This window comes from Pelophylax lessonae (genome assembly GCF_965119305.1).
Source record: "Pelophylax lessonae genome assembly, chromosome: 9".
NCBI lineage: Eukaryota > Metazoa > Chordata > Amphibia > Anura > Ranidae > Pelophylax > Pelophylax lessonae.
Genome location: NC_138776.1, coordinates 109,645,459 through 109,669,598, shown reverse-complemented (window position 1 = coordinate 109,669,598; position 24,140 = coordinate 109,645,459). Strand labels below are relative to the sequence as shown.

Below are 24,140 nucleotides of genomic sequence, written 5' to 3'. Positions count from 1 at the left end.
AGGCTGGAGGGGAGGGGGGGACTGAGCTGTGTATGGAGAGGTCTGCATGCATCCTTTTCCTATGAGAACAGCTCCTTCATTCCTTTATAACACACACAGCTCTATGGGAAAGGTGACATAATCCTCCAGAAGAGGAGAGCTACCCAGCCTGGGGGACTCCAGCAGCCAATCAGAGAGCCTGGCTCAGTGACCAATGAGAGGGCAGCTTACATGTGAACTCCAGCACATGGGTGATCAGCATCCCTCCAGCTCTGGATGGAACACTCTCAGCGATGCTCTGATTTACGGCTCTGCTGTGAAGGGCTTTTCCAGCAGCATCAGCTACAAGTCGGGTAAGTGAGCTGTGATTAGAGATGCAGAGGGGGTGATCCTCCTCCCCTCCCCCCCCCCCTCAGCCTGTTTACAAACATTCAATAAAAGAGGAGCCAAGATTAACCCCTTCCAGCCTGGACCAGTGGAGAGGACAGCCATGACAGTTCTCTCTGAAGGCTGGAGGATTGATGGGCAGCCTGTGTATGGCCTGACATCTTCCCATGATATGAAGGAGTGGGATCACATCATACAATGTGGCCTCCATTGGTGTAGATGTGTTTGTCTAGTTCCAGATCTCCAGGGAGAAGGTGATGTGCTCTGCCATGGTTGGCGCTTTCTTTCCGTTACGTCAGTGCGTGGACGGATCCCCTGGAAACAGAAAATCACAAAAGTATTTTTGGACAGCTTGAAATGTTCATAAAAGCACACGTCCCCCTAGAAATAAAATCCTGCACCCCCTAGAGCCGACCGACCCCCTAGATAAATTTACCAGGCACAGAGCAACGCAGCGACCCATGTGTACAGGAACCCATGACCACTAATTAGGGCTCCTTTACACCTTTATGTGTTAAACGCGTTTCCAAACGGAGCACAAACGCATATGCAAGAAAAGTGAGCGTATTTTAGTGAGCCTTGTTTACACCATTGCAGCAATTTCACGTTTATATATAAAAAAAATGCAGCATAATGCATTTTCTTCACACATGAAAGTACTATAACTACATGTAAACACCTGATCGTGGGCAGAATCGTCACGATTCCATATCGCTGCAAAACGTGTGATGCGTAAGGCTCTATTCACATACATCTAATGGCACCCCAATTGCGCTGCAATTTTGCCACAGTTGTCGCGTGCCAAATTGCCACACTGTCGCCCCCAAAACAAGCAAGATTCTGGATAGAAAGAGAAAGTAACAATTTTTTTGCTTAGGATAAAGATCACGATTCTCAAGGTAACATCATTTTTTTACATTATATGAACAAATTGGGCTTTACTGTTTAGTTTTTTTAATTTATAAAGTGTATTTTTTCCAAAATGCGTTTGAAAGACTTCTGCGCAAATACATTGAGACATAAAAGATTGCAACAATCGCCATTTTATTCTCCAGGGTCTCTGCTAAAATATATATATATATATATATATATATATATATATATATATATATATATATATATATATATATATATATATATATATAATGTTTGGGGGTTCTAAGTAATTTTCTAGCAAAAAATACGGATTTTAACTTGTATACAACAAGTGTCGGAAAAGGCTTACTCTTTAAAGGCTCTTTCACACAGGCGGACCGTTCAGATCAGCCTGTCCGTTTTTTTGGCAGATCTGAACGGTCCCCCCATGCATCCCTATGGGGCATCGGATGTCAGCGGAGACATGTCCGCTGACATCCGATCCGTCAAATCTGGGCGGATGGAAACCCTATTTTCTATCCATCCAGTGGATCGGATGGGATCGGATGAGATCCGATTTCCCCCATAGAGATGCATGGGGAACTGACAGCTGTGTCTCTGCACACAGCGCGGAGACACAGCTGTAATCCTCCCCACTGGGGATCGGCGGATCGATCCCCCGCTGAGAAAAACGGACTCTGTCCGACGGACGGAGTGTGTGAAAGGGGCCTAAAAGGTTAAACGGATCTCCATTACAGACAGAAGTTCATTCCTTTGATCTAAAAGGAAATCTAAAAGAATGAAAATGATACACTGTAAAACATTGTGTTTATAGTTATCTAGCAGCCTAAACAATGTTGATAAACATTTGCTGGAGGTTCTTTTTTTATTTTTTTTCAGTTGTGAATGAGCAGAGAACAGCTCTGCTCTGTAAGAATCGAGGACATGCTGCTGTTTTAAGATGGTGAGGGGAGGGGGGTGAATTGAGATTGTGACTTTTAACGATTAACCGTGCAGCTCTACCACAAACACATGTAAACATGCATATGGAATTACACACTGACATGTAGATTGTGGTGTAAATTAGCTAAACTCCGGGCACAAATGTATTTTTCAGTAGCCCGAGAAGATTGAAAAATGTTGTGTGCACCAAATACCTTTGCAAATTCAGATATTACCTTGTAAAAGAAGCAGAGACCACTGTGCACAGCCTGTGACGAGAGCAGAGCTGTGGGAGGGACCCAGCAGGCTTCACCCACTACAGGCTGCCTGCTCAAAACTACAGGAGGGGGCGGAGACCAGACCAGTCACCCTGCACAGGGAGAGAGAGCAGCATTGACCAGTCTCTATTATAGGAAGCTCCTGCACAGAGGTAAAGCTTCACACTGGATTGCTAAACACACCCGTAATAAATAAACAAAGCACACCAATATACAAGTAATGATACACGTGTGATGTATTTACATCATATTTCCCTAACCCGGAATTCAGCTTGACTGTCCAGCAGAGGACACGTGTAATCGTAAATAATACTAACCCTGCTGCACAGATCAATTTTATGCGCTTGTAGGCCAATGACTGCAATACTGCATGATCAATATACAACTGATTACATGTGTCACACGTCGTATATTATGCTTGTGGATGTTTAAATATATACACCGGCTGCAAAAAATATTTATTTAGTACAGGATTTGGTGCTTATGTGGCAGAACTTCTTCAACCCATGTTAAAAGCCACTTTTTTTTCCTCCACAGTTTGTTTTGAAACTTTTGCCTTTTCTTTTAGTATTTGAAAAAGTTTAGTTGTTTATGTTTTATTATTGTTGTGAATATTTTATTTATTTATTTATTTGTTTTTTTAAATTTAGCAAAAATAGTAAGTTCAGGCCTGGTTCACACTTATGCATTTTTACTCAGACTTGCCTCATTTTAAACAGTGCATAGATGTGGATGGCTCATGAAAATACATTGATTCCAATGAAGCCTTTCACACCTCTGCGCTCTGTTGTTTAAAAAAAAAAAAAAAAAAAAAAAGGCAAGTCCAATACAGTATTATATGCATTTACCTAAAGTATACTTTAGGCAAAACCTTTTTTTTTTTCTGATATATTAATGAATGAATATAAGCCCTGTCAGTTTTTTTTTTTTTTTGCCATCTGCGTCCCATTGGGGAGATTTAACTCCACTTCCTGTCCCATAGCCAAACAGGAAGTGGGATAAAATCCCTGCAAAAAAGGGAATTCCTTGGGGACCCTGAGCTCACCAGAACTAGTGTCCCCATTGGAAAATTTCCAGCCTGTTACTTTTCTGGGGACAACCCAAAGTTTAGGGTTTTCTTTTACTTTCACTTTTGATGATAAAGGTAAACAGGGCAAATAGAGATGATGCATCTCCCTAATGGAGGCAGAGGTAGCAATAAAAATCGAATAGGTGTTCTAAGCCCTCTCCACTCCGCTTTATCCAAATCTAAAAAAAAAAAAAAAAAGTTTTGCGTTTAGTTATATTTTTCTGGCCAATTGAAGTCTGTGGGAGTGCATGAAAAAGAATGTAAAAATGGATGTACTACTCATGATTTACATACCTTAAGGCAATAGTAACTGCAAAATCTTCTAATAGATGGCCAAAAATTCCAATCCCAACCGAATTTGGTGACCAAGGATTCAGGCAAGGATTTTAGCTATTTATGGGTACCCCCTTGAAAGTAATTGGAAACATCCACTATTAAGCAGGCCAAAGATTACGTGATTTTCTTTTCTGCAAAGACGGATTGCAGGAAAGAAAATTGCTTGATTCCCCCATCAACACGGTCCATGGTAATGGGGGGAATCTCTTCTGCAGAGCTATTGTGTTCTCCCACATAGGGGTTACAGGGAGCCGTCCCTGCCCGGAGAACTCAGTGATTACTGCTTGCGGCTATAGCCACTGGCAATATTCACATGCTAAAAATCTGACTTACTGGTTGTACCCAAGTTGCCCCCTAATACCTACCTGAGCCCCCTCTCGATCCAGTGATGTCCACCAATTCCTCAACCATTTGGGACTCTCCCTCCTGAGTTGCAGAGCCACAACAGCGGCGTCATTGGCTCCCAATGCTGTCAATCAAACTCAGTTATCCAATGAGGAGAGCAAGGGGCGGGGTCAGGGGTGGAGCTGCGCCTCGGGTGCCCCCATAGCAAACTGCTTGCTGTTGGGGCATTTGAGGAGGGAGGGGCCAGGAGCTCCAGCCAGGTACCCGAGAAGAGGAGGATCTGGGCTGCTCTGTGCAAAACCAACTACTTAGAGGAGGGAAGTATAACATGTTTGTTATTTTAACCACTTTAAGACCGGAAGGATTTGCCCCCTTAATGACCAGGCCCTATTTTGCGATTCGACACTGCTAACGGACAATTGGCCGGTCGTGCAAAGCTGTACCCAAATACAATTGATGCCCCTTTTTTCCCACAAACAGAGCTTTCTTTTGGTGGTATTTTATCACCTGTGCGATTTTTATTTTTTGCGCTATAAACAAAAAAAAAAAAAACTTCAATTTTGAAATTAAATCAATATTTTTCACATTCTGCTATATGATATTCTCAAAAAAAAATGTAACCACTTGCTGACCGCCCACAGTATATTTACTGCGGCAGTCAGCCTCTCCTGGGCAAATCTACGTAGTACTACAACGCTCGCCCAGGAGCCTGTAGGGGGCGAGCGCACGCCGCCGGAGGTGCGATCCCGCCCCCACTCGTTCACGGGCATCCCCGCATGTGTGACCGGTGGCTCCTATGTCCGCCGGCCACTCGTGATCTCGCTCAGGAGAGGGAGAAAGGCAGACGGCTGATGTAAACACAGCCGTCTGTCATTCTCCCTTAGATCAAGACAGAGGCTATGCAGCAGGATCGTATGTCTCTGTTATGATCTAACAAGCCACGCCCCCTGACAATTAGAATAACGCCCCTAGGGATACATTCAACCCACTGATCACCAATAAAGTTAACCCCTTCCCTGCCAGTGTCATTTTGACAGTAGTAATGTCACTGGTACCCCCAAAAGTGTCAAAAATGTCAGTCAAGGGTCCGATCTGCCCGCAGATCACCGCCATTACTAGTTAAAAACAATAAAAATGACCTAAATCTTAGTAAACTATAACTTTTGCGCAAACCAATCAAAATACGCTTATTGCGATTTTTTTTTTTTTTTTTTTTTTTTTTTTTTTTTTTTTTTTTTTTACCAAAAATATGTAGCAGAAAACAAATTGGCCTAAAATGTTAAAAAATTTTGATTTTTACATTTTTTTTGGGGAATTTCATATAAAAGAAATGAGAAAAATATTGTTATTTTTTTCAAAATTGTCGCTCTTCTTTTTGTTTATAGCGCAAAAAATAAAAATCGCACAGGTGATCAAATACTCCCAAAAGAAAGCTCTGTTTGTGGGGAAAAAAGGACGTCAAATTTGTTTAGATACAGCTTTGCACTACCGCGCACTTGTCCGTTAAAGTCACGCAGTGCCGAATCGCAAAATAGGCCCTGGTCTTTGAGCAGCCAAATCCTCCAGGGCTAAAGTGGTTGAAAATCAAATTTTTTTAACATTGTAGGCCAATTTGTTTGCTACATATTTTTGGTAAAAAAAATCGCAATAAGCGTATTTTGATTGGTTTGCGCAAAAGTTACCGCCTCTACTAACTATGGGAAAGATTTATGTCATTTTTATTGTTGTGTTTTTTTTTTTTTTTTTTTTTACTAGTCATGGCGGCGATCTGCGTTTTTTTTTTTTTTTGCGGGACTGCGACATTGCGGCAGACAGATCGGACCTCTAACTGACATTTTTGACACTTTTGGGGGTACCAGTGACATTACTACAGTAAAAATATGCACTGTTACTGTAATAATGACACTGGCAGGGAAGGGGTTAACTCTATGTGTGCTTAATGGGTTAAATGTGAGCCTAGGGGAGTGATTCTAACTGTGGGGGGGCGTGGCTTGTGAAATGACCATAGAGACATGTGATCCTATATAGAAGGGTCACATGAGCTCTATGATCATTTCAGGGAGAAGAACGGTCAGCTGTGTTTACAACAGCCGACCGTCCTCTTTCAGCAGGGAATGATCGCTGGTGTCAGGTGGCAATCGGAGCCGACTGACGCGTGCATCGGCTTCCCCGCTGCCGAATGGGGGGGAAGGGCGCCCGCCCCTGAGCTTCCCACACGCGACCGACGGAGGTCTATGTCGGTTTGCGCAGGAGAGCCACCCTGCCGCAGTAAATAGGCGGTGGATCGTCGGGAAGTGGTTAATAGAAAAAAAAAAACAAGACTTTACATTAACCTTAATGAAGGCCATTCATGGGTCAAATTCCTGAACTAATTTTCCTTTGAAATTCAGACATTTTGTGCATTTTGTAATCTGACAGTGCCACAATTGATTTTGAAATTCGACCCACCAAGCCTTTAAGTTCAACTCATATTGCTACAAAAAAATACATTTTGTGACCAGGAATCTTCTTTTCTTTCAAGGTCACAGCTCATTTCTTTCCTGATTGTATTTCCCGCACGATTCCCCCATCATTGTTTCAAATTTTGTTTGTTTTTCAAAAAATTTCCAACATGCCCGATTACTCAAATTCGATGGGCGCACGTATGGTGCGCAATTTGAATGAAAATTCTGTCTGTATACCCTACTACCTCCAATCCAATCTGCCTGCATGGAGGGCGGATTCCCTTCTGTTTGTTTATAGTGGATGGAATGGAGTTGGGGTAGGCGGGTGTAAAGAGACACAAGTCCATTTACATCCGGTGCTCCATAGGGGTGAATGGACAGTCTGATCAGATCCACCTGAGTAACTGACAGGCAGATCTGATTGCAACAGTCGAGCGAAAGGGGCCTGAAGGGGGCACTGGGGCCTATGCTACAGGTGATGATTACATATCTCTGAGATGGTCATTCTCAGGGAAATATCTGCTGGTTTCAGGCCAGGGTAAGGCACAGTTATGGTAATATGCAATAAGTCTTAATGTTGAGACTTACTTATGATAAAAAAAATGTATTTAACCACTTAAGGTCCGGAAGGTTTTAACCCCTTAATGACCAGGTCATTTTTTGCAATTCTGCACTGCATTACTTTAACTGACTATTGCCCAGTCGTGCGACTCTGTACTCAAATAAAATTGATGTCTTTTTTTTCCCACAAATAGAGCTTTCTTTTGGTGGTATTTGATCACATCCTGAGGTTTTTATTTTTTGCACTATTAACAAAAAAAGAGCAACATTCTGAAAAAAAAAAAAAAAATATATATATATATATATATAGAACCTCCTTTCTCTGAAGATAGCCAATCAGTGGAAACGCGTCAGGCAGGAGGCGTGCCGTCACCACGTCGCTTAGGATCCGAGCTGCAGCCGGACCCAGGCTAAACATAGGAATCCCTCAACGCTTTGTAATCTTTTTGTGAAGTTCATCCCTCATACATGTAAGTGCAATCTTGTATTTCAATAAAGCAATATCAAGGGTAATGCACCATTAGCAGTTATTCTTTTACATGTGATGCTGGAATGAAACGATCCTCTTAATCACTCATAACAAGTGGCTATGAGCACTGTTTGGATATAGAAACATACTCGACCGAGAACAGTAGAGCGGTGCATGACTTCTACATCCATTTGTGACTGCTAGCATCGTTTGGATCTGAGAGCAGTGAGCAGTGCATAGCATCCTTATTTATCCGGTAAGAGGCCTGACGGGCTCTTGTGTATGCACGGTGGGGAGCACTCTGTTTTGATTTGAGCACCGGGATCGTACATTTTTGCAATAGAAAAGCACTTACTCTATTCCGTCCGGTAAGGAGGAATTCCAGCAGGTGGAGGGAATTTCAAGTCACCTATTTGAATTAATCATCACCTGTCACCAATACACCACTGTCGGTGGTTCTACTATTGACAGGGTTGTGTCTTGGGACTTATACACCATATATTTTGCACCAATACATTTTGTTTGTATTTTGAGGTTGCATTTATTTATTGTTTATTGTTTGTAAATATACACAATCTATTGATATAGCGCACCACCTATCACCTATCACTTATTATTTTTCATCTGGGAGCAGCATATCACAGACCAGCGCACTTTTCTTTTTACACCAATATATATATATATATATATATATATATATATATATATATATATATATATATATATATATATATATATATATATATATATATATATAATATATATATATTTTTTTTTTCTTTGCTATAAAACATTCCCAATAAAAAAGTTTTAAAAATACATTTTTTCATCAATTTAGGCTAATTTGTAGTCTGTCACATATTTTTGGTAAAAAAAAATTCCAATAAGTGTATATTGATTGGTTTGAGCAAAAGTTATCACGTCTACAAACTAGGGGGAAGATTTATGTAATTTTGTTTTACTAGTAATGGCGGCGATCAGCGTTTCTTTTTTTTTTTTTTTTTGTGGGACTGCGACATTACGGGAATAAATCGGACACCTGGCACTTTTGGGGGAAGCCAGTGACAATACTGCAGTATCAGTGCTAAAAATATGCACTGTTACTGCACTAATGACACCGGCAGGAAAGGGGTTAACACCAGGGACGATCAAAGGGTTAAGTGTGCTCCTAGCGAGTGCTTTCTAACTGTATGGGGGTTGTACTCACTGGATGAACACAGAGACCTGTGTTCCTAAATAACAGGAACACAGGATCCCTGTGTTCATCTCTGACAGAACAGCGGTCTGTTGTGTCTTCATTGGCAGACCGATGTTCTGTCTCCATGGGGAACGGTCGGGGGTACCTGGTGAACAACGCGTCCGCAGGACCCGCTGATTGGCTCCCCCTCTGGCCAATTGACCCCACTATCTGTTACACGAAGTGACGTACAGGTACACTGTTTCGTGCAATAGAGCTTACCTGCCGCAGTAAAACTACAGCGACTGGTCGGCAAGTAGGTAAAATGTTTTTCAGAGACTTGGCTCTAATTAATAATTTGTATTTTGATTGTATCTTTCTTATTTTTATTTATTTATTTATTTTTTTAAATTGCTGTCTGTTTTCCCTATAAGGCCCCTTTTACACTTGTGTGATTTCACAGTGATATTTTGACTGGACGTGAAGCAATGTCTGCGTGATCTTAAAGGTCTGTAGACCTCAAAACACATCAAAGTCAGACTAAAGTGGTGCAGGGACTACTTTGAAGTTGTTGCAACTTATAGTCGCACAGATATGAATGGTACTCATTGGAAATCATGGAGTTTGACTTGTCATGCGACACGTCGCAAAAGTGTGAAAGGGGCCTTAGGGAGATTCAACCTCTCTATTTGTCCTGTTTACCATTATCATTGAAAATTAAAGTAAAAGAAAATCCCAAAATTTGAGTTGTCCCCAGAAAAGTAATAGAAGGGAAATCTTCCAATGGGGACACTGGTTTTGGTTACCTGGGGGTTCCCTTAACCACTTTAGCCCCGGAAGATTTGGCTGCTCAATGACCAGGCCACTTTTTTCAACTTGGCACTGCGCGAATTTAACTGACAATTGCGCAGTCATGCAATGCTGTACCCAAACGAAATTTCCTTTTTTTCCCACAAACAGAGCTTTCTTTTGGTGGTATTTGATCACCTCTGTGCTTTTTATTTTTTGCGATATTAATAAAAAAATAGCAAAACTTTTGCGAAAAATTTACATTTTCTACTTGTCATATATTTAGGCCAAAATGTATTTAGCTACATGTCTTTGACAAAAAAATTCTCAATGAGTGTATTTTTATCCACACTAAGACCGGAAGATTTTACCCCCTTCCTGACCAGGCCATATTTTGCGATTCGGCACTGCGTTACTTTAACTGACAATTGCTGCGCGGTAGTGTGATGCTGTACCCAAATTAAATTTACATCCTTTTTTTCCCCACAAATAGAGCTTTCTTTTGGTGGTATTTGATCACCCGTGCGATTTTTTAATTTTTGTAAAAAAGACCGACAATTTTGAAAAAAAAAAAACAATTTTTTTTCACATTGTGATATACAGTCAGGTCCATAAATATTGGGACATCAACACAATTCTAATCTTTTTGGCTCTATACACCACCACAATGGATTTGAAATGAAACAAACAAGATGCAAAAGGACATCAATTGTATTTGGGTACAGCTTCGCACGACTGGGCAATTGTCCGTTAAAGTAATGCAGTGCTGAATCGCAAAATAGGGCTTTATCTGCAGACTTTCAGCTTTAATTTGAGGGTATTTACATCCAAATCAGGTGAAAGGTGTAGGAATTACAACAGTTTGTATATGTGCCTCCCACTTTTTAAGGGACCAAAAGTAATGGGACAAGTGGCTACTCAGCTGTTCCATGGCCAGGTGTGTGTTATTCCCTCATTATCCCATTTACAAGGAGCAGATAAAAGGTCCAGAGTTCATTTCAAGTGTGCTATTTGCATTTGGAATCTGTTGCTGTCAACGATCAATATGAGATCCAAAGAGCTGTCACTATCAGTGAAGCAAGCCATCATTAGGCTGAAAAAACAAAACAAACCCATCAGAGAGATAGCAAAAACATTAGGTGTGGCCAAATCAACTGTTTGGAACATCCTTAAAAAGAAAGAACGCACCGGTGAGCTCAGCAACACCAAAAGACCCGGAAGACCACGGAAAACAACTGTGGTAAATGACCGAAGAATTCTTTCCCTGGTGAAGAAAACACCCTTCACAACAGTTAGCCAGATCAAGAACACTCTCCAGGAGGTAGGTGTGTGTGTGTCAAAGTCAACAATCAAGAGAAGACTTCACCAGAGTGAATACAGAGGGTTCACCACAAGATGTAAACCATTGGTGAGCCTCAAAAACAGGAAGGCCAGATTAGAGTTTGCCAAACAACATCTAAAAAAGCCTTCACAGTTCTGGAACAACATCCTATGGACAGATGGGACCAAGATCAACTTGTACCAGAGTGATGGGAAGAGAAGAGTATGGAGAAGGAAAGGAACTGTTCATAATCCAAAGCATATCACCTCATCAGTGAAGCATGGTGGCGGTAGTGTCATGGCGTGAGCATGTATGGCTGCCAATGGAACTGGCTCTCTTGTATTTATTGATGATGTGACTGCTGACAAAGCAGCAGGATGAATTCTGAAGTGTTTCGGGCAATATTATCTGCTCATATTCAGCCAAATGCTTCAGAACTCATTGGACGGCGCTTCACAATGCAGATGGACAATGACCCAAAGCATACTGCGAAAGCAACTAAAGAGTTTTTTAAGGGAAAGAAGTGGAATGTTATGCAATGGCCAAGTCAATCAACTGACCTGAATCCGATTGAGCATGCATTTCACTTGCTGAAGACAAAAACTGAAGGGAAAATGCCCCAAGAACAAGCAGGAACTGAAGACAGTTGCAGTAGAGGCCTGGCAGAGCATCACCATGGATGAAACCCAGCGTCTGGTGATGTCTATGCGTTCCAGACTTCAGGCTGTAATTGACTGCAAAGGATTTGCAACCAAGTATTGAAAAGTGAAAGTTTGATTTATAATTGTTAATTTGGCCCATTACTTTTGGTCCCTTAAAAAGTGGGAGGCACATATACAAACTGTTGTAATTCCTACACCGTTTACCTGATTTGGATGTAAATATCCTTAAATTAAAGCTGAAAGTCTGTAGTTAAAGCACATCTTGTTTTTTTTTTCATTTCAAATCCATTGTGGTGGTGTATAGAGCCAAAAAGATTAGAATTGTGTCGATGACCTGACTGCATAACATTCCCTGAAAATTATTATTTTTTTTTTTTTTAACAATTTAGGCCAATTTGTTTTCTGCTACATACTTATCGTAAAAAAATTGCAATAAGCGTATTTTGATTGCATTTTATATTGCGTTTACTAACTAAGGCAAAGATTTGTCATTTTTATTGGTTTTTTTTTTTTTTTAACTAGTAATGGCGGTGATCTGCAATTTTTTTTTTTTTTTTGCGGGACTGCGACATTGCGGCGGACAAATTGGACCTGTAACTGCCATTTTTGACACTTTTGGGAGGACCAGTGACATTACTACAGTAATCAGTGCTAAAAATATGCACTTTTACTGTAATAATGACACTGGCCGGGAAGGGGTTAACACTGTTGGTGATCAAGGGGTTAAATGTATGCCTCATGCTTACTGACGTGTGTAGGGGGAGGGGGTTCTGTGACACAGACAGAGATCGCAGGTTCAGCTATGCTGAATTCTGTTATCTCTCCCTGTCTGTCACAGAGAAGATCCGCCTGCTTTGTTTACACAAGCGGGCGGATCTTCTCACACTTTCCCCGACGATCGGGGAAGAGAGACGGTGATCGCCGCCTCTCCTCCTCTGGCCTGACTCCTGGTGTGTCTAAACAGAGTGGGAGCGAGCCGCCGAGACAGCTAGGAGTCCAGCGACGTAGGTCTATGGCGTTGGACCCAGGGCTGCCACCGTGCCGCAGTAGCAGCACAGTGAGCAGTCCTAAAGTGGTTAATCTGCAGGGATTTCCTTTCACTTCCTGTTTGGCTATTTGACAAGAAGTGAAGGGAAATCTCCGCAATGGGACACAGATGGTGAAAAAAATCTGACTGGGTATAATCCTCCCTTATGTGGATTTTAAAAGAATATATTGCGCTCGGCAATTATTATTCACAGAAAAGTGGATTAGTGCAAATAAATACAAGTAAATAAATAAAGTCCTTTGTGCTTAAAAACATCAAAGTGATTAATTGTTAACCACAACAGTTGGTAAAAGCACATGACGTCAGCACGGCCTGATGAAACGTGCGCCGGGAACGTGAGACCGTAGAGTTCCAGGTTGGCGGAAAGCAAGCGCGGAGCGGCGTTCAACACTCCAAAAACCTAGAATTAAGATTGTATTCAAGGCGGAATTTCTTATGAAATGTAGTAAGTGCAATATGTATTAATAAAATGTTCAATTTTGCTGACAAACTGCACCATGAGAGCCTTCTTTTATTACTCCTATATGTCCTGTAACTTGGAGTTCCATAAATACCTGATTATACATCCTTGCTGGTGAGAGGAAAAGCTATGTGGATGGTCTGGATTCTTTGTGGACACCAATGCTTATTGTGACCCCCTATAATCAAGGGGTCATATCCTTCTGGTAAGGAGTATTTATTAAAGAGCACTGGGTGAAGGTGTGGAGGTGAAGGTTTTAGATGCCACTTCTATCTATGCTTTTAATTACTGCTGCGGTTAACCATTTAATCACTTTGATGTTTTAAGCACTAAAGGACTTTATTCACTTATTTATATTAAGCTTGTGCTTTTACCAACTGTTGTGGTTAACAATTAATCACTTTGATGTTTTTAAGCACAAAGGACTTTATTTATTTACTTGTATTTATTTGCACTAATGCACTTTTCTGTGAATAATAATTGCTGAGCGCAATATATCCTTTTAAAATCCACATATATCACGTCAACACGTTGTTTGTTTGCAGCTCGCAGTGTGGAAGAAATTCCCACATATTTATTTATTTATTTATTTATTGATCAACTATTGTTATTGATTCATGATTATTTTGAAAGTTCACAACAATTAGTGTATTGTATTACACCTACAACATTCAAGTGTGAACACCCATTTGCACAGTTCATTTTGGTTATCGCCATTTTTTCTCATAACCCTCCCTTACTCTGTCCAAAATGGAAAAAAAAAATTTGCCTACACTGTAGTTCTACTATAATCCTCTATATTATGACTGTTTTACATACATTTAGCTATTTTAGAAAAGCTCAGCTCAATGGTAGGAATAGGTAGAATAATGAAGAATTCAAGAGCTGATTGAACAAACTTTGGAGCTGACATGATCTTTTATGGAACTATTAATCCGTTGATTCCCACATCCATAAACCAAAATTGGTTATTTTCTAGAGATGAATTAAAGCGGTATTAAACCCAAAACCAAAAATAAATTACATTGCGGCTTATCAATCAGTAGATGTGGTGGCTGCATCAGTTTTATTTTCTTTGGCTTTTTGCCCTTTGTTTCCACCTAGGGATCTGTCAAGTAACACACCTCCTGTATTAGTGAGAAACAACTCTGGATGAATAAGCACAGGAGGCATAGCAGACAGCAGCCTTGTCAGTTTGGGGGGGGGGGGGAGGGTGGTAATAAATGTATTAGCAGATTTAGGGCCATTAACTCATTGAAGCCAAACTCCAGCTTACACTTTATAATCAGTTACAGCAAACAGGTTTTTTTAGGTCCCTTTCACACTTTTGCGACCTAAAAGTCGTGCAATTTTACAGTGATTTTGACTAGACTTGAAGCAATGCCTATGTCTGTGGACCTCAAATTCATCAAAGTCAAACCAAAGTAGTGCAGGGACTACTTTGAAGTCGTTACGACTGGAAGTCGCACAGATATGAATGGACTATGACTTGTCATGCGACTTTGCAGTCCCAAGTCGCAGGACAGGTCGCACAAGTGTGAAAGGGGCCCTAATCATTTTAATCACCGCTACCAGTGTTAAATAGATTGTAAAGTCAAGAGGATTTTTTTTAACTTAATGCATTCTATTCATTAAGATTAAAAAAAAAAACCTTCCGTGTGTAGCAGCCCCCTTTAGCCCCCTCCCCCCCTCCCTAAGTGCTAAAAGCTTAAAATTGGCCTGGGCAGGAAGGGGGTGAAAGTTAGTTGCGATAGTTTCACCAGGTGACTTCTACTCGTGATCAATATCAGAACCATCTCTTGGGCATTATCAGTTATTTTTAAGAACATTTGCTACTTGACTTCTAGGAGAACACAGTTATGGTTAAAGAGCTATGAGGTATGGCCAACCACCTAACACCTCTAGGAACCAAGTGACAATATATAACTCAATAAATTAATGAGTTGCATTTGATTTGAGCCATGGCTACAAGAATGCAATTTTATTGTTAACCACATACAAGAAATTCTCCGGGGCAAAAATTGTTTTCACCATGAGCACATATCTGCATATTTGTACATCTTTTGGATTGGGGGCTAAAATTACAGAAGGTGCATGTTTCAAGAAAGAATGAATGGATCTTTCATCTCCTGCGAGCTAGGCCATTTTAAGATCTATGTTTCTAGGAGAGAACAGCAAGTCAGTGAACAGGAGTGGTCTGCTCTACCAGATGTCCCTGTTCATTCTAACAGAGAGTGAAGAGAGATGGGGAAGATGAGCCACTCTTGCAAATGCTGAAACAGGGATACTAATATTCAGGTTAGGTTTCTAACCATGATTGCTTTTGGTGGTGCTTGCCGTAATAAGAACACCCCCAGAGTTATCTGGAATCTTAATGTAGTGAAGGGGTTCATACTGCCAAACTTTGGCCCACTCCTCAATGTGCTTTGGTAACACAGAGGGGGCATAGTAACGGTTAACCCATGGTATTATTAACAATATGCTTAATGTACTGTAATAAAGTGTTATGTATGTTTTGCATTTTTTTCAGGTTGGCTGGGGTGATGCAACAGAAAACATCTGAAGGAAATAAGTCCTTGTGGCAGGACTCTGTAAGAAATGGTAACCTATATAAGCCTTTTCGTTGCCCCCAGTGTGGAGAAAGTTCTCGTTTCAAAAGCCTCTCCTCTTTGAGAGCTCATATGGACTATATGCATAGCTATGAAGAAAGATATTTTTGGGGACAATCAGGAATTATTTGTTCCTTGAAACAGACAGAACTTAAAAATTTCACAGATCCTCTAAATGAAAGCCAGGTGGATTCTATCGACAATGCACTAAATCAAAAGAGCACTTCGCCCAAGTTCTATGACTTAAAGAACGAGAGCAAAAAACCCAACAGTCCCATTGAAATACTATCAGAACGACCTTTACCTCTTGTTAAAAGCTCCTTCTCAGACAATTCAACTAAAAGCCACAATTATATTATTGGTTATCCTGTTATGAGTACTAAGTTTCAGTTAGAACCACAAGAGAAGTCTGTACTGAATCAGCTTGCTGAAAATGTTGACAAGACCATAGAAAAGAAAATTGATAAACTCAATGAGGAACTTTGCCAAAAAACGTCAGAATTGCTGGAAGTCCGAGCTGCCTTTTTACAACTATCTCAGAAGAAGCAGGAGGTTCAGCGCAGAGAAAGAGCACTCAGTCGTCAAGTAGATGTGGCTGTTGAGCTTATTGCAATTCTTCGCCAGCGACTAACAGAATCTGAGCAGGAACTCCAAAGGAAGGAAGAGTAAGTACCAGTTAGAGGGATTAAGGGTATCTACTTTTTGGGAGGTTTCCAGGCACTGTGGTTCTTCACATTCTGTTTTTTTTTTTTTTTTCTGTTAAAGTAGGACTCATAGGAAAGTCATAATTCCAGCATTTAATGTATATGCATCCTACTTTACTTTTGTAACTTCAGGCTTTAGCCATCTACAGAGTTTAACACTCTACCCCAGGGATCCTCAAAACTACGGCCCTCCAGCTGTTGCAGAACTACACATCCCATGAGGCACTGTAAAACTCTGACATTCACAGACATGACTAGGCATGATGGGAATTATAGTTCCTGAACAACTGGAGGGCCATCGTTTGAAGACCCCTGCTCTACCCCCTTGAAACCATGATAATGATACTTATCAATTGGATGGGTGACAGTAGCGAAAAAAAGGCTAACTTCTGCATCCTGAGAAACTTCTCCCCCAGCTTGCTGATTGGATGTTAAAGAAGCAACATCACATAAAAGTCATTCTAGTGCTTTCCCATTCTGTAAGCATATTCATGGTGTTAGACTGACCGCACTGTGCAAAGAAATAGGGACCTGTCTCAGAGTGCTGACCTTTCTTTTTTTTTTTTTAATTCTGAGTGTATCAGTAACGGGGAATACAAAAACAAATATAAAAAATATTTAGGAATTTATTCTACCTTTTATTTAAAAATATATTTAAACACCACCTGTAACTTCCTGTAAAACATGATATAGTAATATATCCATGCCCAACAATACAGTCAACTGCCACATCCTAAGTTGGATGGGGTGATTCCAATTTACCACCACACTACTTTACTTCTGACATTGGAACATTCTACCATGATGGTTCCCCTGTTTATGGTTTGGGCAGTCTCTCTGGAGATGGCCCAACTTGACAGCCCTAGTACAGGGATGCGACCTTGGCGGCCTCAGAAGCGATGTTCAGCTTCTTTATGGGAGGGCATCCCATCCTTGCCCCTCAAATGAGTATTAGTATCTGTGCTTCAATGTGGATACCTTTCTGGAGCTAAAAGATACCTTCTGTCATTTCCTGATGGTCACCTTCTGTATAGCTGTCTGGTTGCAGGTGAATCTACCAAATTCTCACTAATGGCAACAATGAATGTGTCCGAGCCTGTATGTCTCTGCTCCTGACACAATATACGGTAACCACTTATAACAGTGCGTAATTTCAAATTAGGGTTGCTTCTACCTTTCTTGTAAGGTTTCTCTCACATTTGTTTTTTTTCCCCACTGATTGGCTCCTTGCCCTGCTTCTTCCTCCCACACTCCAAGGAATGCATTAGGCTCAAATTCTGGTATTTACACTGCTTGCATTTAAAAAAATAAATGTAATTATGCAGTAATGACTACAGAGATGCATTTTTTTTTTCAAAATATTTGTTATTGAACTTTTTATCATTACAGAAGCGTAAAATATAAACACGAAAAAAAGTTAGGTTATACAAAACTAATGATAGTGTGTTACAAGTGCAATAATACATAAAATCCCTTATCCGAGAAGTGTTTGAATATCATTTTAAGGCTTATTTTGTTTAATGATGTCATGTGCTTTGTGTCTTTAGTTTATTACATTACTTCAACCAATAGTCAGAATAAACAAGTATTAAACTTAGATAAGCTATAAGAAGTACTTTACTAAGTACTTTTACTCTCCTTCTCTGGATAACTTTTCGCCAGATTCAAATTAAGGCGATAAACTAATAGATATTTCACAGAGTATAACGATTAAACATAAAACATTTAAAAAAAAGAAGATTCTAAGAACAATAGAAAAGATTTTGGTATCTTGTCACCTACAGTAGGTGTATTGGACTTTAATGAAAGGGCGCCATGGATGCCATGGTTTTCAGATTGCAATATTTTACCCTCCTTGTAGGCTGTATTTTGTTCATATTTGTAGATTTCACTTATTTGGTGTTTAATCTCTCTTATATTAGGAACCACCTTTTGATTTCCAATATTTTATGATTGCTAGTCTGGCTGCATGGCTAATGTGCATAGCAATTGGTCTTGAATACTTAAAAGGGCTTGTTCCAAATTTTGCTTAGTCATCCAGCCAGTGCCTTGGGATAATAATTTAAATATTGTAGCCCAAAAGCTGCGTAGGTAGCATCATATGTGTTAAAGTTCCTAGCTGGCCACATCCCCTCCAATACTCATTAGAGTTAGCTGTAAATTTAGCAATCAGATATGGTGTAAAGTGCCATCTTAGATGAATTTTCTGGGCCAATTCCCAATAGTTTGAACATTTAGAATATTGATAATTGCATTTAATAGCTTTCAATCATTGACTATCTGTAAATTATTTTTTCAGCTCTGTTTACCATTTAGCCATGTGTAGATGTTTCACAAACTTATATTTATCTTTTAATAAGTTGTAAAATAAAGAAATGCCTTTCAGGTTGAATTATTTTGAATTCCAGAAATTCCACGCTGTTTCTAGTATAGGAACAGGATGGAATTGGTAATGTTGAAGGATGGAAGCAAGTCTATTGTGTGTAAAGTATTCAGTCTCGGGTAGCAAATTCGTTTGTGTTAAATTTTTGAATGAAATTAGATGGCCTTTTATTAAGGAGGTCATCCAGGGTTTTGATGCCTCTTGATTGCCATAGTTTAAAGGTGGGGCTAAGTATTTTAATGATTCAAGAAAAATGGGTCAGCCCAGACAAACTTATTTAGTTGAGCTTGTAGGCAAGAAAAAGAGTATCCGGGACATGAATGGGCAAAGTGCGGAAATAGTATAGTATAGTATAGTATAGTATAGTATAGTATAGGATTTTATATGCTGCTAGTCTGCCCTTCCAAGAGAGGTAGAACTTTTGCAGTCGGGACATTCCTTGTTGTAGGGTAGGTATGAGTGTGGTGAAGTTAGCTGTGTATAGACCTGTTATAGAGGGTGTTCGAGTGATACCCCGGTATTGTAAAGAGTTTGTGTTCCATGGATATGGAAACATTTTTTGTAAGATATTTTTTTATGATGTTCCCCACTTCTACTCCCATCATGTTGGATTTTGTGGCGTTCGTTTTGTAATATAGGATGTAAATTCCTCTAAGACCTCATGTGCTGCAGGGAGAGAGTGAAGTTGATTTGATAGGGATAGTATTATATCATCAGCAAATAATGTAATAGTATGTTGATTGCTCTTCGTGTTTATTCCTGAAATATCAGGGTGGGATCTAATTTTTTTGGCCAAGAGTTCCGTAAGCATAGCCAAAATGAGGGGGGAAAATGGAAAACCTTGTAGGGTTCCATTTGTTATCTGAAATGGTTTGGAGTACATTCCCTCCATGAATACATGTGCTGAAGCAGTGAAGTACAGAGCTGAAATAGAAGATTTAATTGTACCATTTAGGCCAAATTTTTCCAGGACCTTTGATAGGTAACCCCAGTGAAGGTTCCCCCGATTTTGCAGCCCAATGAATGATATTTATCATCTGTCTAGTTGCATCAGGGGCCTGATGGCCAGAAATAAACCCCACTTGATCTTGTTTTATCAGAGATGAAAGAAACCTGGCTAGTCTTCCCACCAATATCATTGCATACAGCTTAACATCAACGTTTAATAATGATATTGGTCAGAAGTTTTGCGGTGTTATCAGGTCTTTTCCTGGTTTCAGTAATGTCACTATGGTAGTGTTAGGTATTTTTGGTGGAAATTAAGCTTCAGAGGCCGCCACATTAAAGACTTGCAATAAATACGGTGTTAGAGTAGAAGTAAAAGATTTGTAGTACTCTGAGGAATATCCATCAGGACCCGGTGATTTGTTATGTGGGAGTTTCTTGATGGCTGTCTCTACGTCTTGAATAGTGAAGGGTGAGGTAAGTGCATTTAAGTCTGGTTGCTGAAGTGAGAGTAATGCCCCATACACACGTGCAGATTATCTGCAGACTTTTGTCTGCAGACTTACCAAAACCATATAATATGAGGTCAAACCTAAACACTTTCAATTTGTATGCAATCCGGCAGGCCCTTGCACTACATAGAAAAGGTAAATCTGCAGACAAAAGTCTGCAGATAATCTGCACGTGTGTATGGGGCATTAGGATATTGTGGCTAAAAAGTCACTTATGAGTTTTGTAGATGGCTGGGGAGTGTTTGGGTCTTTTTGTAAATGATACAATGGATACAATGAACCATAGTATGTACTGAAGGCATTGACTATTTCTTTGGGATTTATCACTTTTTGGCCAGTAGAGGGATCTATAATAAAAGTAATCTTTTGTTTGATGAGTTTATCTTTTACTTGGTTGGCCAAAAATTTACCAGCCTTGTTTCCATATCTGTAAGAAGTAGCTTTCATCGTTCTGAAATAGCGATCGTGTTGGTTAATAAGAAGGGTTTGCAATTCATGCGTAGCCTGGATTCGTTTTCTCTAATTTTTTGTAAAGTAGAATTTTTGTTGGAAGTTTCTAAGTGTTGTATTTTATGTAGCAAGTCGTTAAGGTGTTGAGCCCTGCGTTTTTTAACCACAGAACACTTTATGAGAGTTCCAAAGTGTGAAGGAATCTGACACCGAGAGAGAGTGAAATAAAAATAATTCTGTTAGCTCCTTAGCTATTTGTTTTTTTATATTCTGGGTGGGAGAATAGTGAGGCATTGTTTTCTCCATCTTTTTGCTCTTGTCTCAGTGTGGATACCCCCCATGCTAATGGACACAGGGGCATGGTCTGACCACGTTGTTGTATGGATTTCGGATTTAGTAAAGTTTTGCAGCAAAAACTTGTCTACCAAGAATAGATCAATCCTCGAGTAAGAATAGTGGACCTGAGAGAAGAAAGTAAAGTCTTTTTCTGCGGCATGCTGGCAACGCCATACATCAAACAGGTTAGGCGAGTTGATAAAGTGAGCTAAAGTTGCTCTATAATTGCGTTTCAATGAGGTGGGGGAGAGATCAAGCTCCTTGCTTGCTTGGAGTCATGTTGAAATCCTTGCACAAGATTGTGTGGCCTTTACCTTTTGGTGGATATCAACTTCCACAGTTTTTTGAGAAAGGTGATTTGCTTTTCAGTGGGCAAGTAGACGTTTACCAACGTGTATACTTTGTTGTTGATTTTGCAGATCAAGAATGTGTATCTGCGAAGATCATCCAAGATCAGTTCCAGTTGTTTGAATGATAATGTGTTTTTCACTGCAATTGCTACTCCTCCTTTCCTTTTAGGTGCAGTGGCTAAAAAAATGTTGGGAAAGAGGCAGTGGTGAAATGGAGGTTGTCTTTCCAAGTCATGTGCCTTTTTGCAGGACTGTTTAGGCCCTTAACATTAAGTGAAGTAATTTTAAATGCCATTGTAGGCCGGTGTGGCAACAAGGTGTAAACATAAGTGTCGCGCTAGGATAACAGAGAACAAAAAAAATGTACGATTCTTGTGGAATCTGTGCGGATTTTAACACCGCTTTATCAAGGGGGGTCAAAAAGCAATAACTTTAATTTGCTCAGCTGGCTTACCGGAGCTGTGAAAAGTAGTAGTTATGTTCATTTTGCAGAGTCACCCAGCATCTCCTTCTGACTCGGCCCGGGGAGCTCCAGTAGATATTGGTGAGCTTTCTCCACTTTGGCTTCGGGTTCTTGAATGCCCCACTCACGGAGGAGACGTATGCCTTCTGGAACACATGTGATGGTAATCTCTGTCACCCTTTGTTACCAGGAGCTTGGCCGGGTACAACCAGCAGTATGGAATCTGGTGATTGTTCAGAGGCTTTGTGATAGTGGCTAGTTGTTTTCTTTGCTGCGTAGTGTAAGCTGACAGATCTGCAAAGATCGCCAGATCCTGCTAGCTTTCAGGCAAATTCTCCCTGTGTCTGGTAACTTGCATAAGTTTTTCTTTTGTATGGTAGAAGTGGATTCTTGCGATAGTATTTGTAGGAAGTTGGTGAGGTAGGTTCTTGGGCTTTGGTAGGCTATGTATGCGGTCCACTACGAGTTCATCTAGGGGAGCCTCTGGGAGTGCCTCCTTTTAGGATATTAGAGAAATATTTTTGCTATTCCGATTGTTTAATCGATTCAGGTATTCCTCTAATTTTTGACATTGTTCCACCTGGATCTGTCCTCCAGGTCGGCCATTTTTGCTTTTAACCAGTGCAACTTATCTTCTCTCTCATTGTGGTAATCTACCATTTCATTAAATGTGGATGTGAATTCCTCCATCTTAGACTCCATGTGGGTCACCCTGTCACTCACTGCTGAAACTTCTGTTTTGAATTGTTGTGCCAAGGACATGATATCAGAACGCAGGGTACTGCGTAGGGATACCAGGATGTTTTTAAGTGTAGTGTCTAAGACTGGCTGGTTGGAGGTAGGAAATTCTGCTATTGAATCCTGTAGCTGTCTAGTGTCCTCCATAAAAAAGCTTAAAGCACTTACCTCCAGGGCCGCCAGTGGACTGCTGAACTTTTGTTTGGACTTTTCAGGGCTGGATGTGGCTGAGGGAGTCTGGTGATTAGTTCCTTGCTTGTGTCCTGAGTTGTGGGCACATGCAGGCGAGTTCCTGTGAGCCATGTTGTGCTCTACAGGATGGCCGTGTGTCATGCTGCGGGAGCCGCTGGCGCCATCTTGGTCTTCCTTATGCCGCGGCTAGGAGAAGAAATCTATCATTCTCCCTGGTTTGCTCTTTCCTCTTTTCTTCAGCGCTGGCATCCTCTGATGTGCCCAATGCTCCATAGATCTGTTGGGGCAAGAAACGAGGCTCTGCCTATATTGAAATCGCTCTGGTGAGCCGTGTTGCTGGAGAGCTGTGCTATTATGCGGCCACCTCCTCTGCTCGTTGGCCACATCCCCCACAGGGATGCATTTTTTGTGCAGTTTTTAGCTGCCTGAAGTTCAGCTTTTAGCTTTGCAGAAAGCTACATTTGGGCAATAACTCTTAATTAATATATTATTGTGTTAAAAGATTTTGAAAATATTTCCTTGCAGCTATACTTGAAATTAGTGATTGTAAGAAAAGTGGGAAGCTGTTGCCACTGGGACAGGAAGTACAAAACATTATAACCCTTTCTCACAGTTCAGTTCTACAAATGTACTTTTTTTTTCTTCCTGCTCTATAAAAATAGAAATAAAAAATTTTGTTTGGATTTTGGCTTTGAAGTGACATTTCACTATTTCACTGTGTACAAAAAAATTAAATCAGTAGCAGCCTCTAAAAGAAGAAGCCTAAAGCCTCGCTCCAGCTTTGCTATTTTTTTTAGATAGTTTGTTTGAGTCAAGCTGACCCAAAAGAGCTATTTTCCCCACTGAGGCCCCATCCATTCACACCTGAAGCTCAAGAATGCCGAAGGAGAAAAAAATCCATTCTCTATGGAGATGGTTGACCTCTCCACTCCAAGTCGCCTGAAGCCGAATGCCTGAAGCTCAAAAAAGTTCTGGAGATTTTAATTTATTATTATTATTATTATTATTATTATTATTATTAGTAGTAGTAGTAGTAGTAGTAGTAGTAGTAGCAGCAGTAGTATTAACACCCTATAAACAATATTTCTCCTGTGCTCGAGTGGTATGCAAGAAGGTGTGGGGTCTTTGTTGACACCATCTAAGGTTTTGCCGCCCCCTCAGGACCAAGGGTATCCAAATGCACTGAAAAACTAGCGAAGGGCGCACGTCCTTGTGCATTACCACTAGAAAGATTTATTGAAACCGGAAAAAGCAACATACAATATACTCACAAACATATGATAGTTGCACGCATGTAAAGATATTGGACCCAATCACCTCCAAGACAACCAGGATG

General features: G+C 40.4%; 1 protein-coding gene across 1 annotated transcript in view; it reads left to right on the top strand.

The window, feature by feature from the left end:
• The first annotated feature begins 235 nt into the window (after positions 1-235).
• Positions 236-24,140, top strand: part of ZNF365 (zinc finger protein 365) — a 46,063-nt gene continuing 22,158 nt past the window's right edge. Inside the window, exons 1-2 of the mRNA XM_082266784.1 lie at positions 236-332; positions 15,653-16,396. Of these exons, the coding sequence (XP_082122910.1) occupies positions 256-332; positions 15,653-16,396 (821 nt within the window). The 5' untranslated portion in view covers positions 236-255. The remainder of the gene's footprint in view (positions 333-15,652; positions 16,397-24,140) is intronic.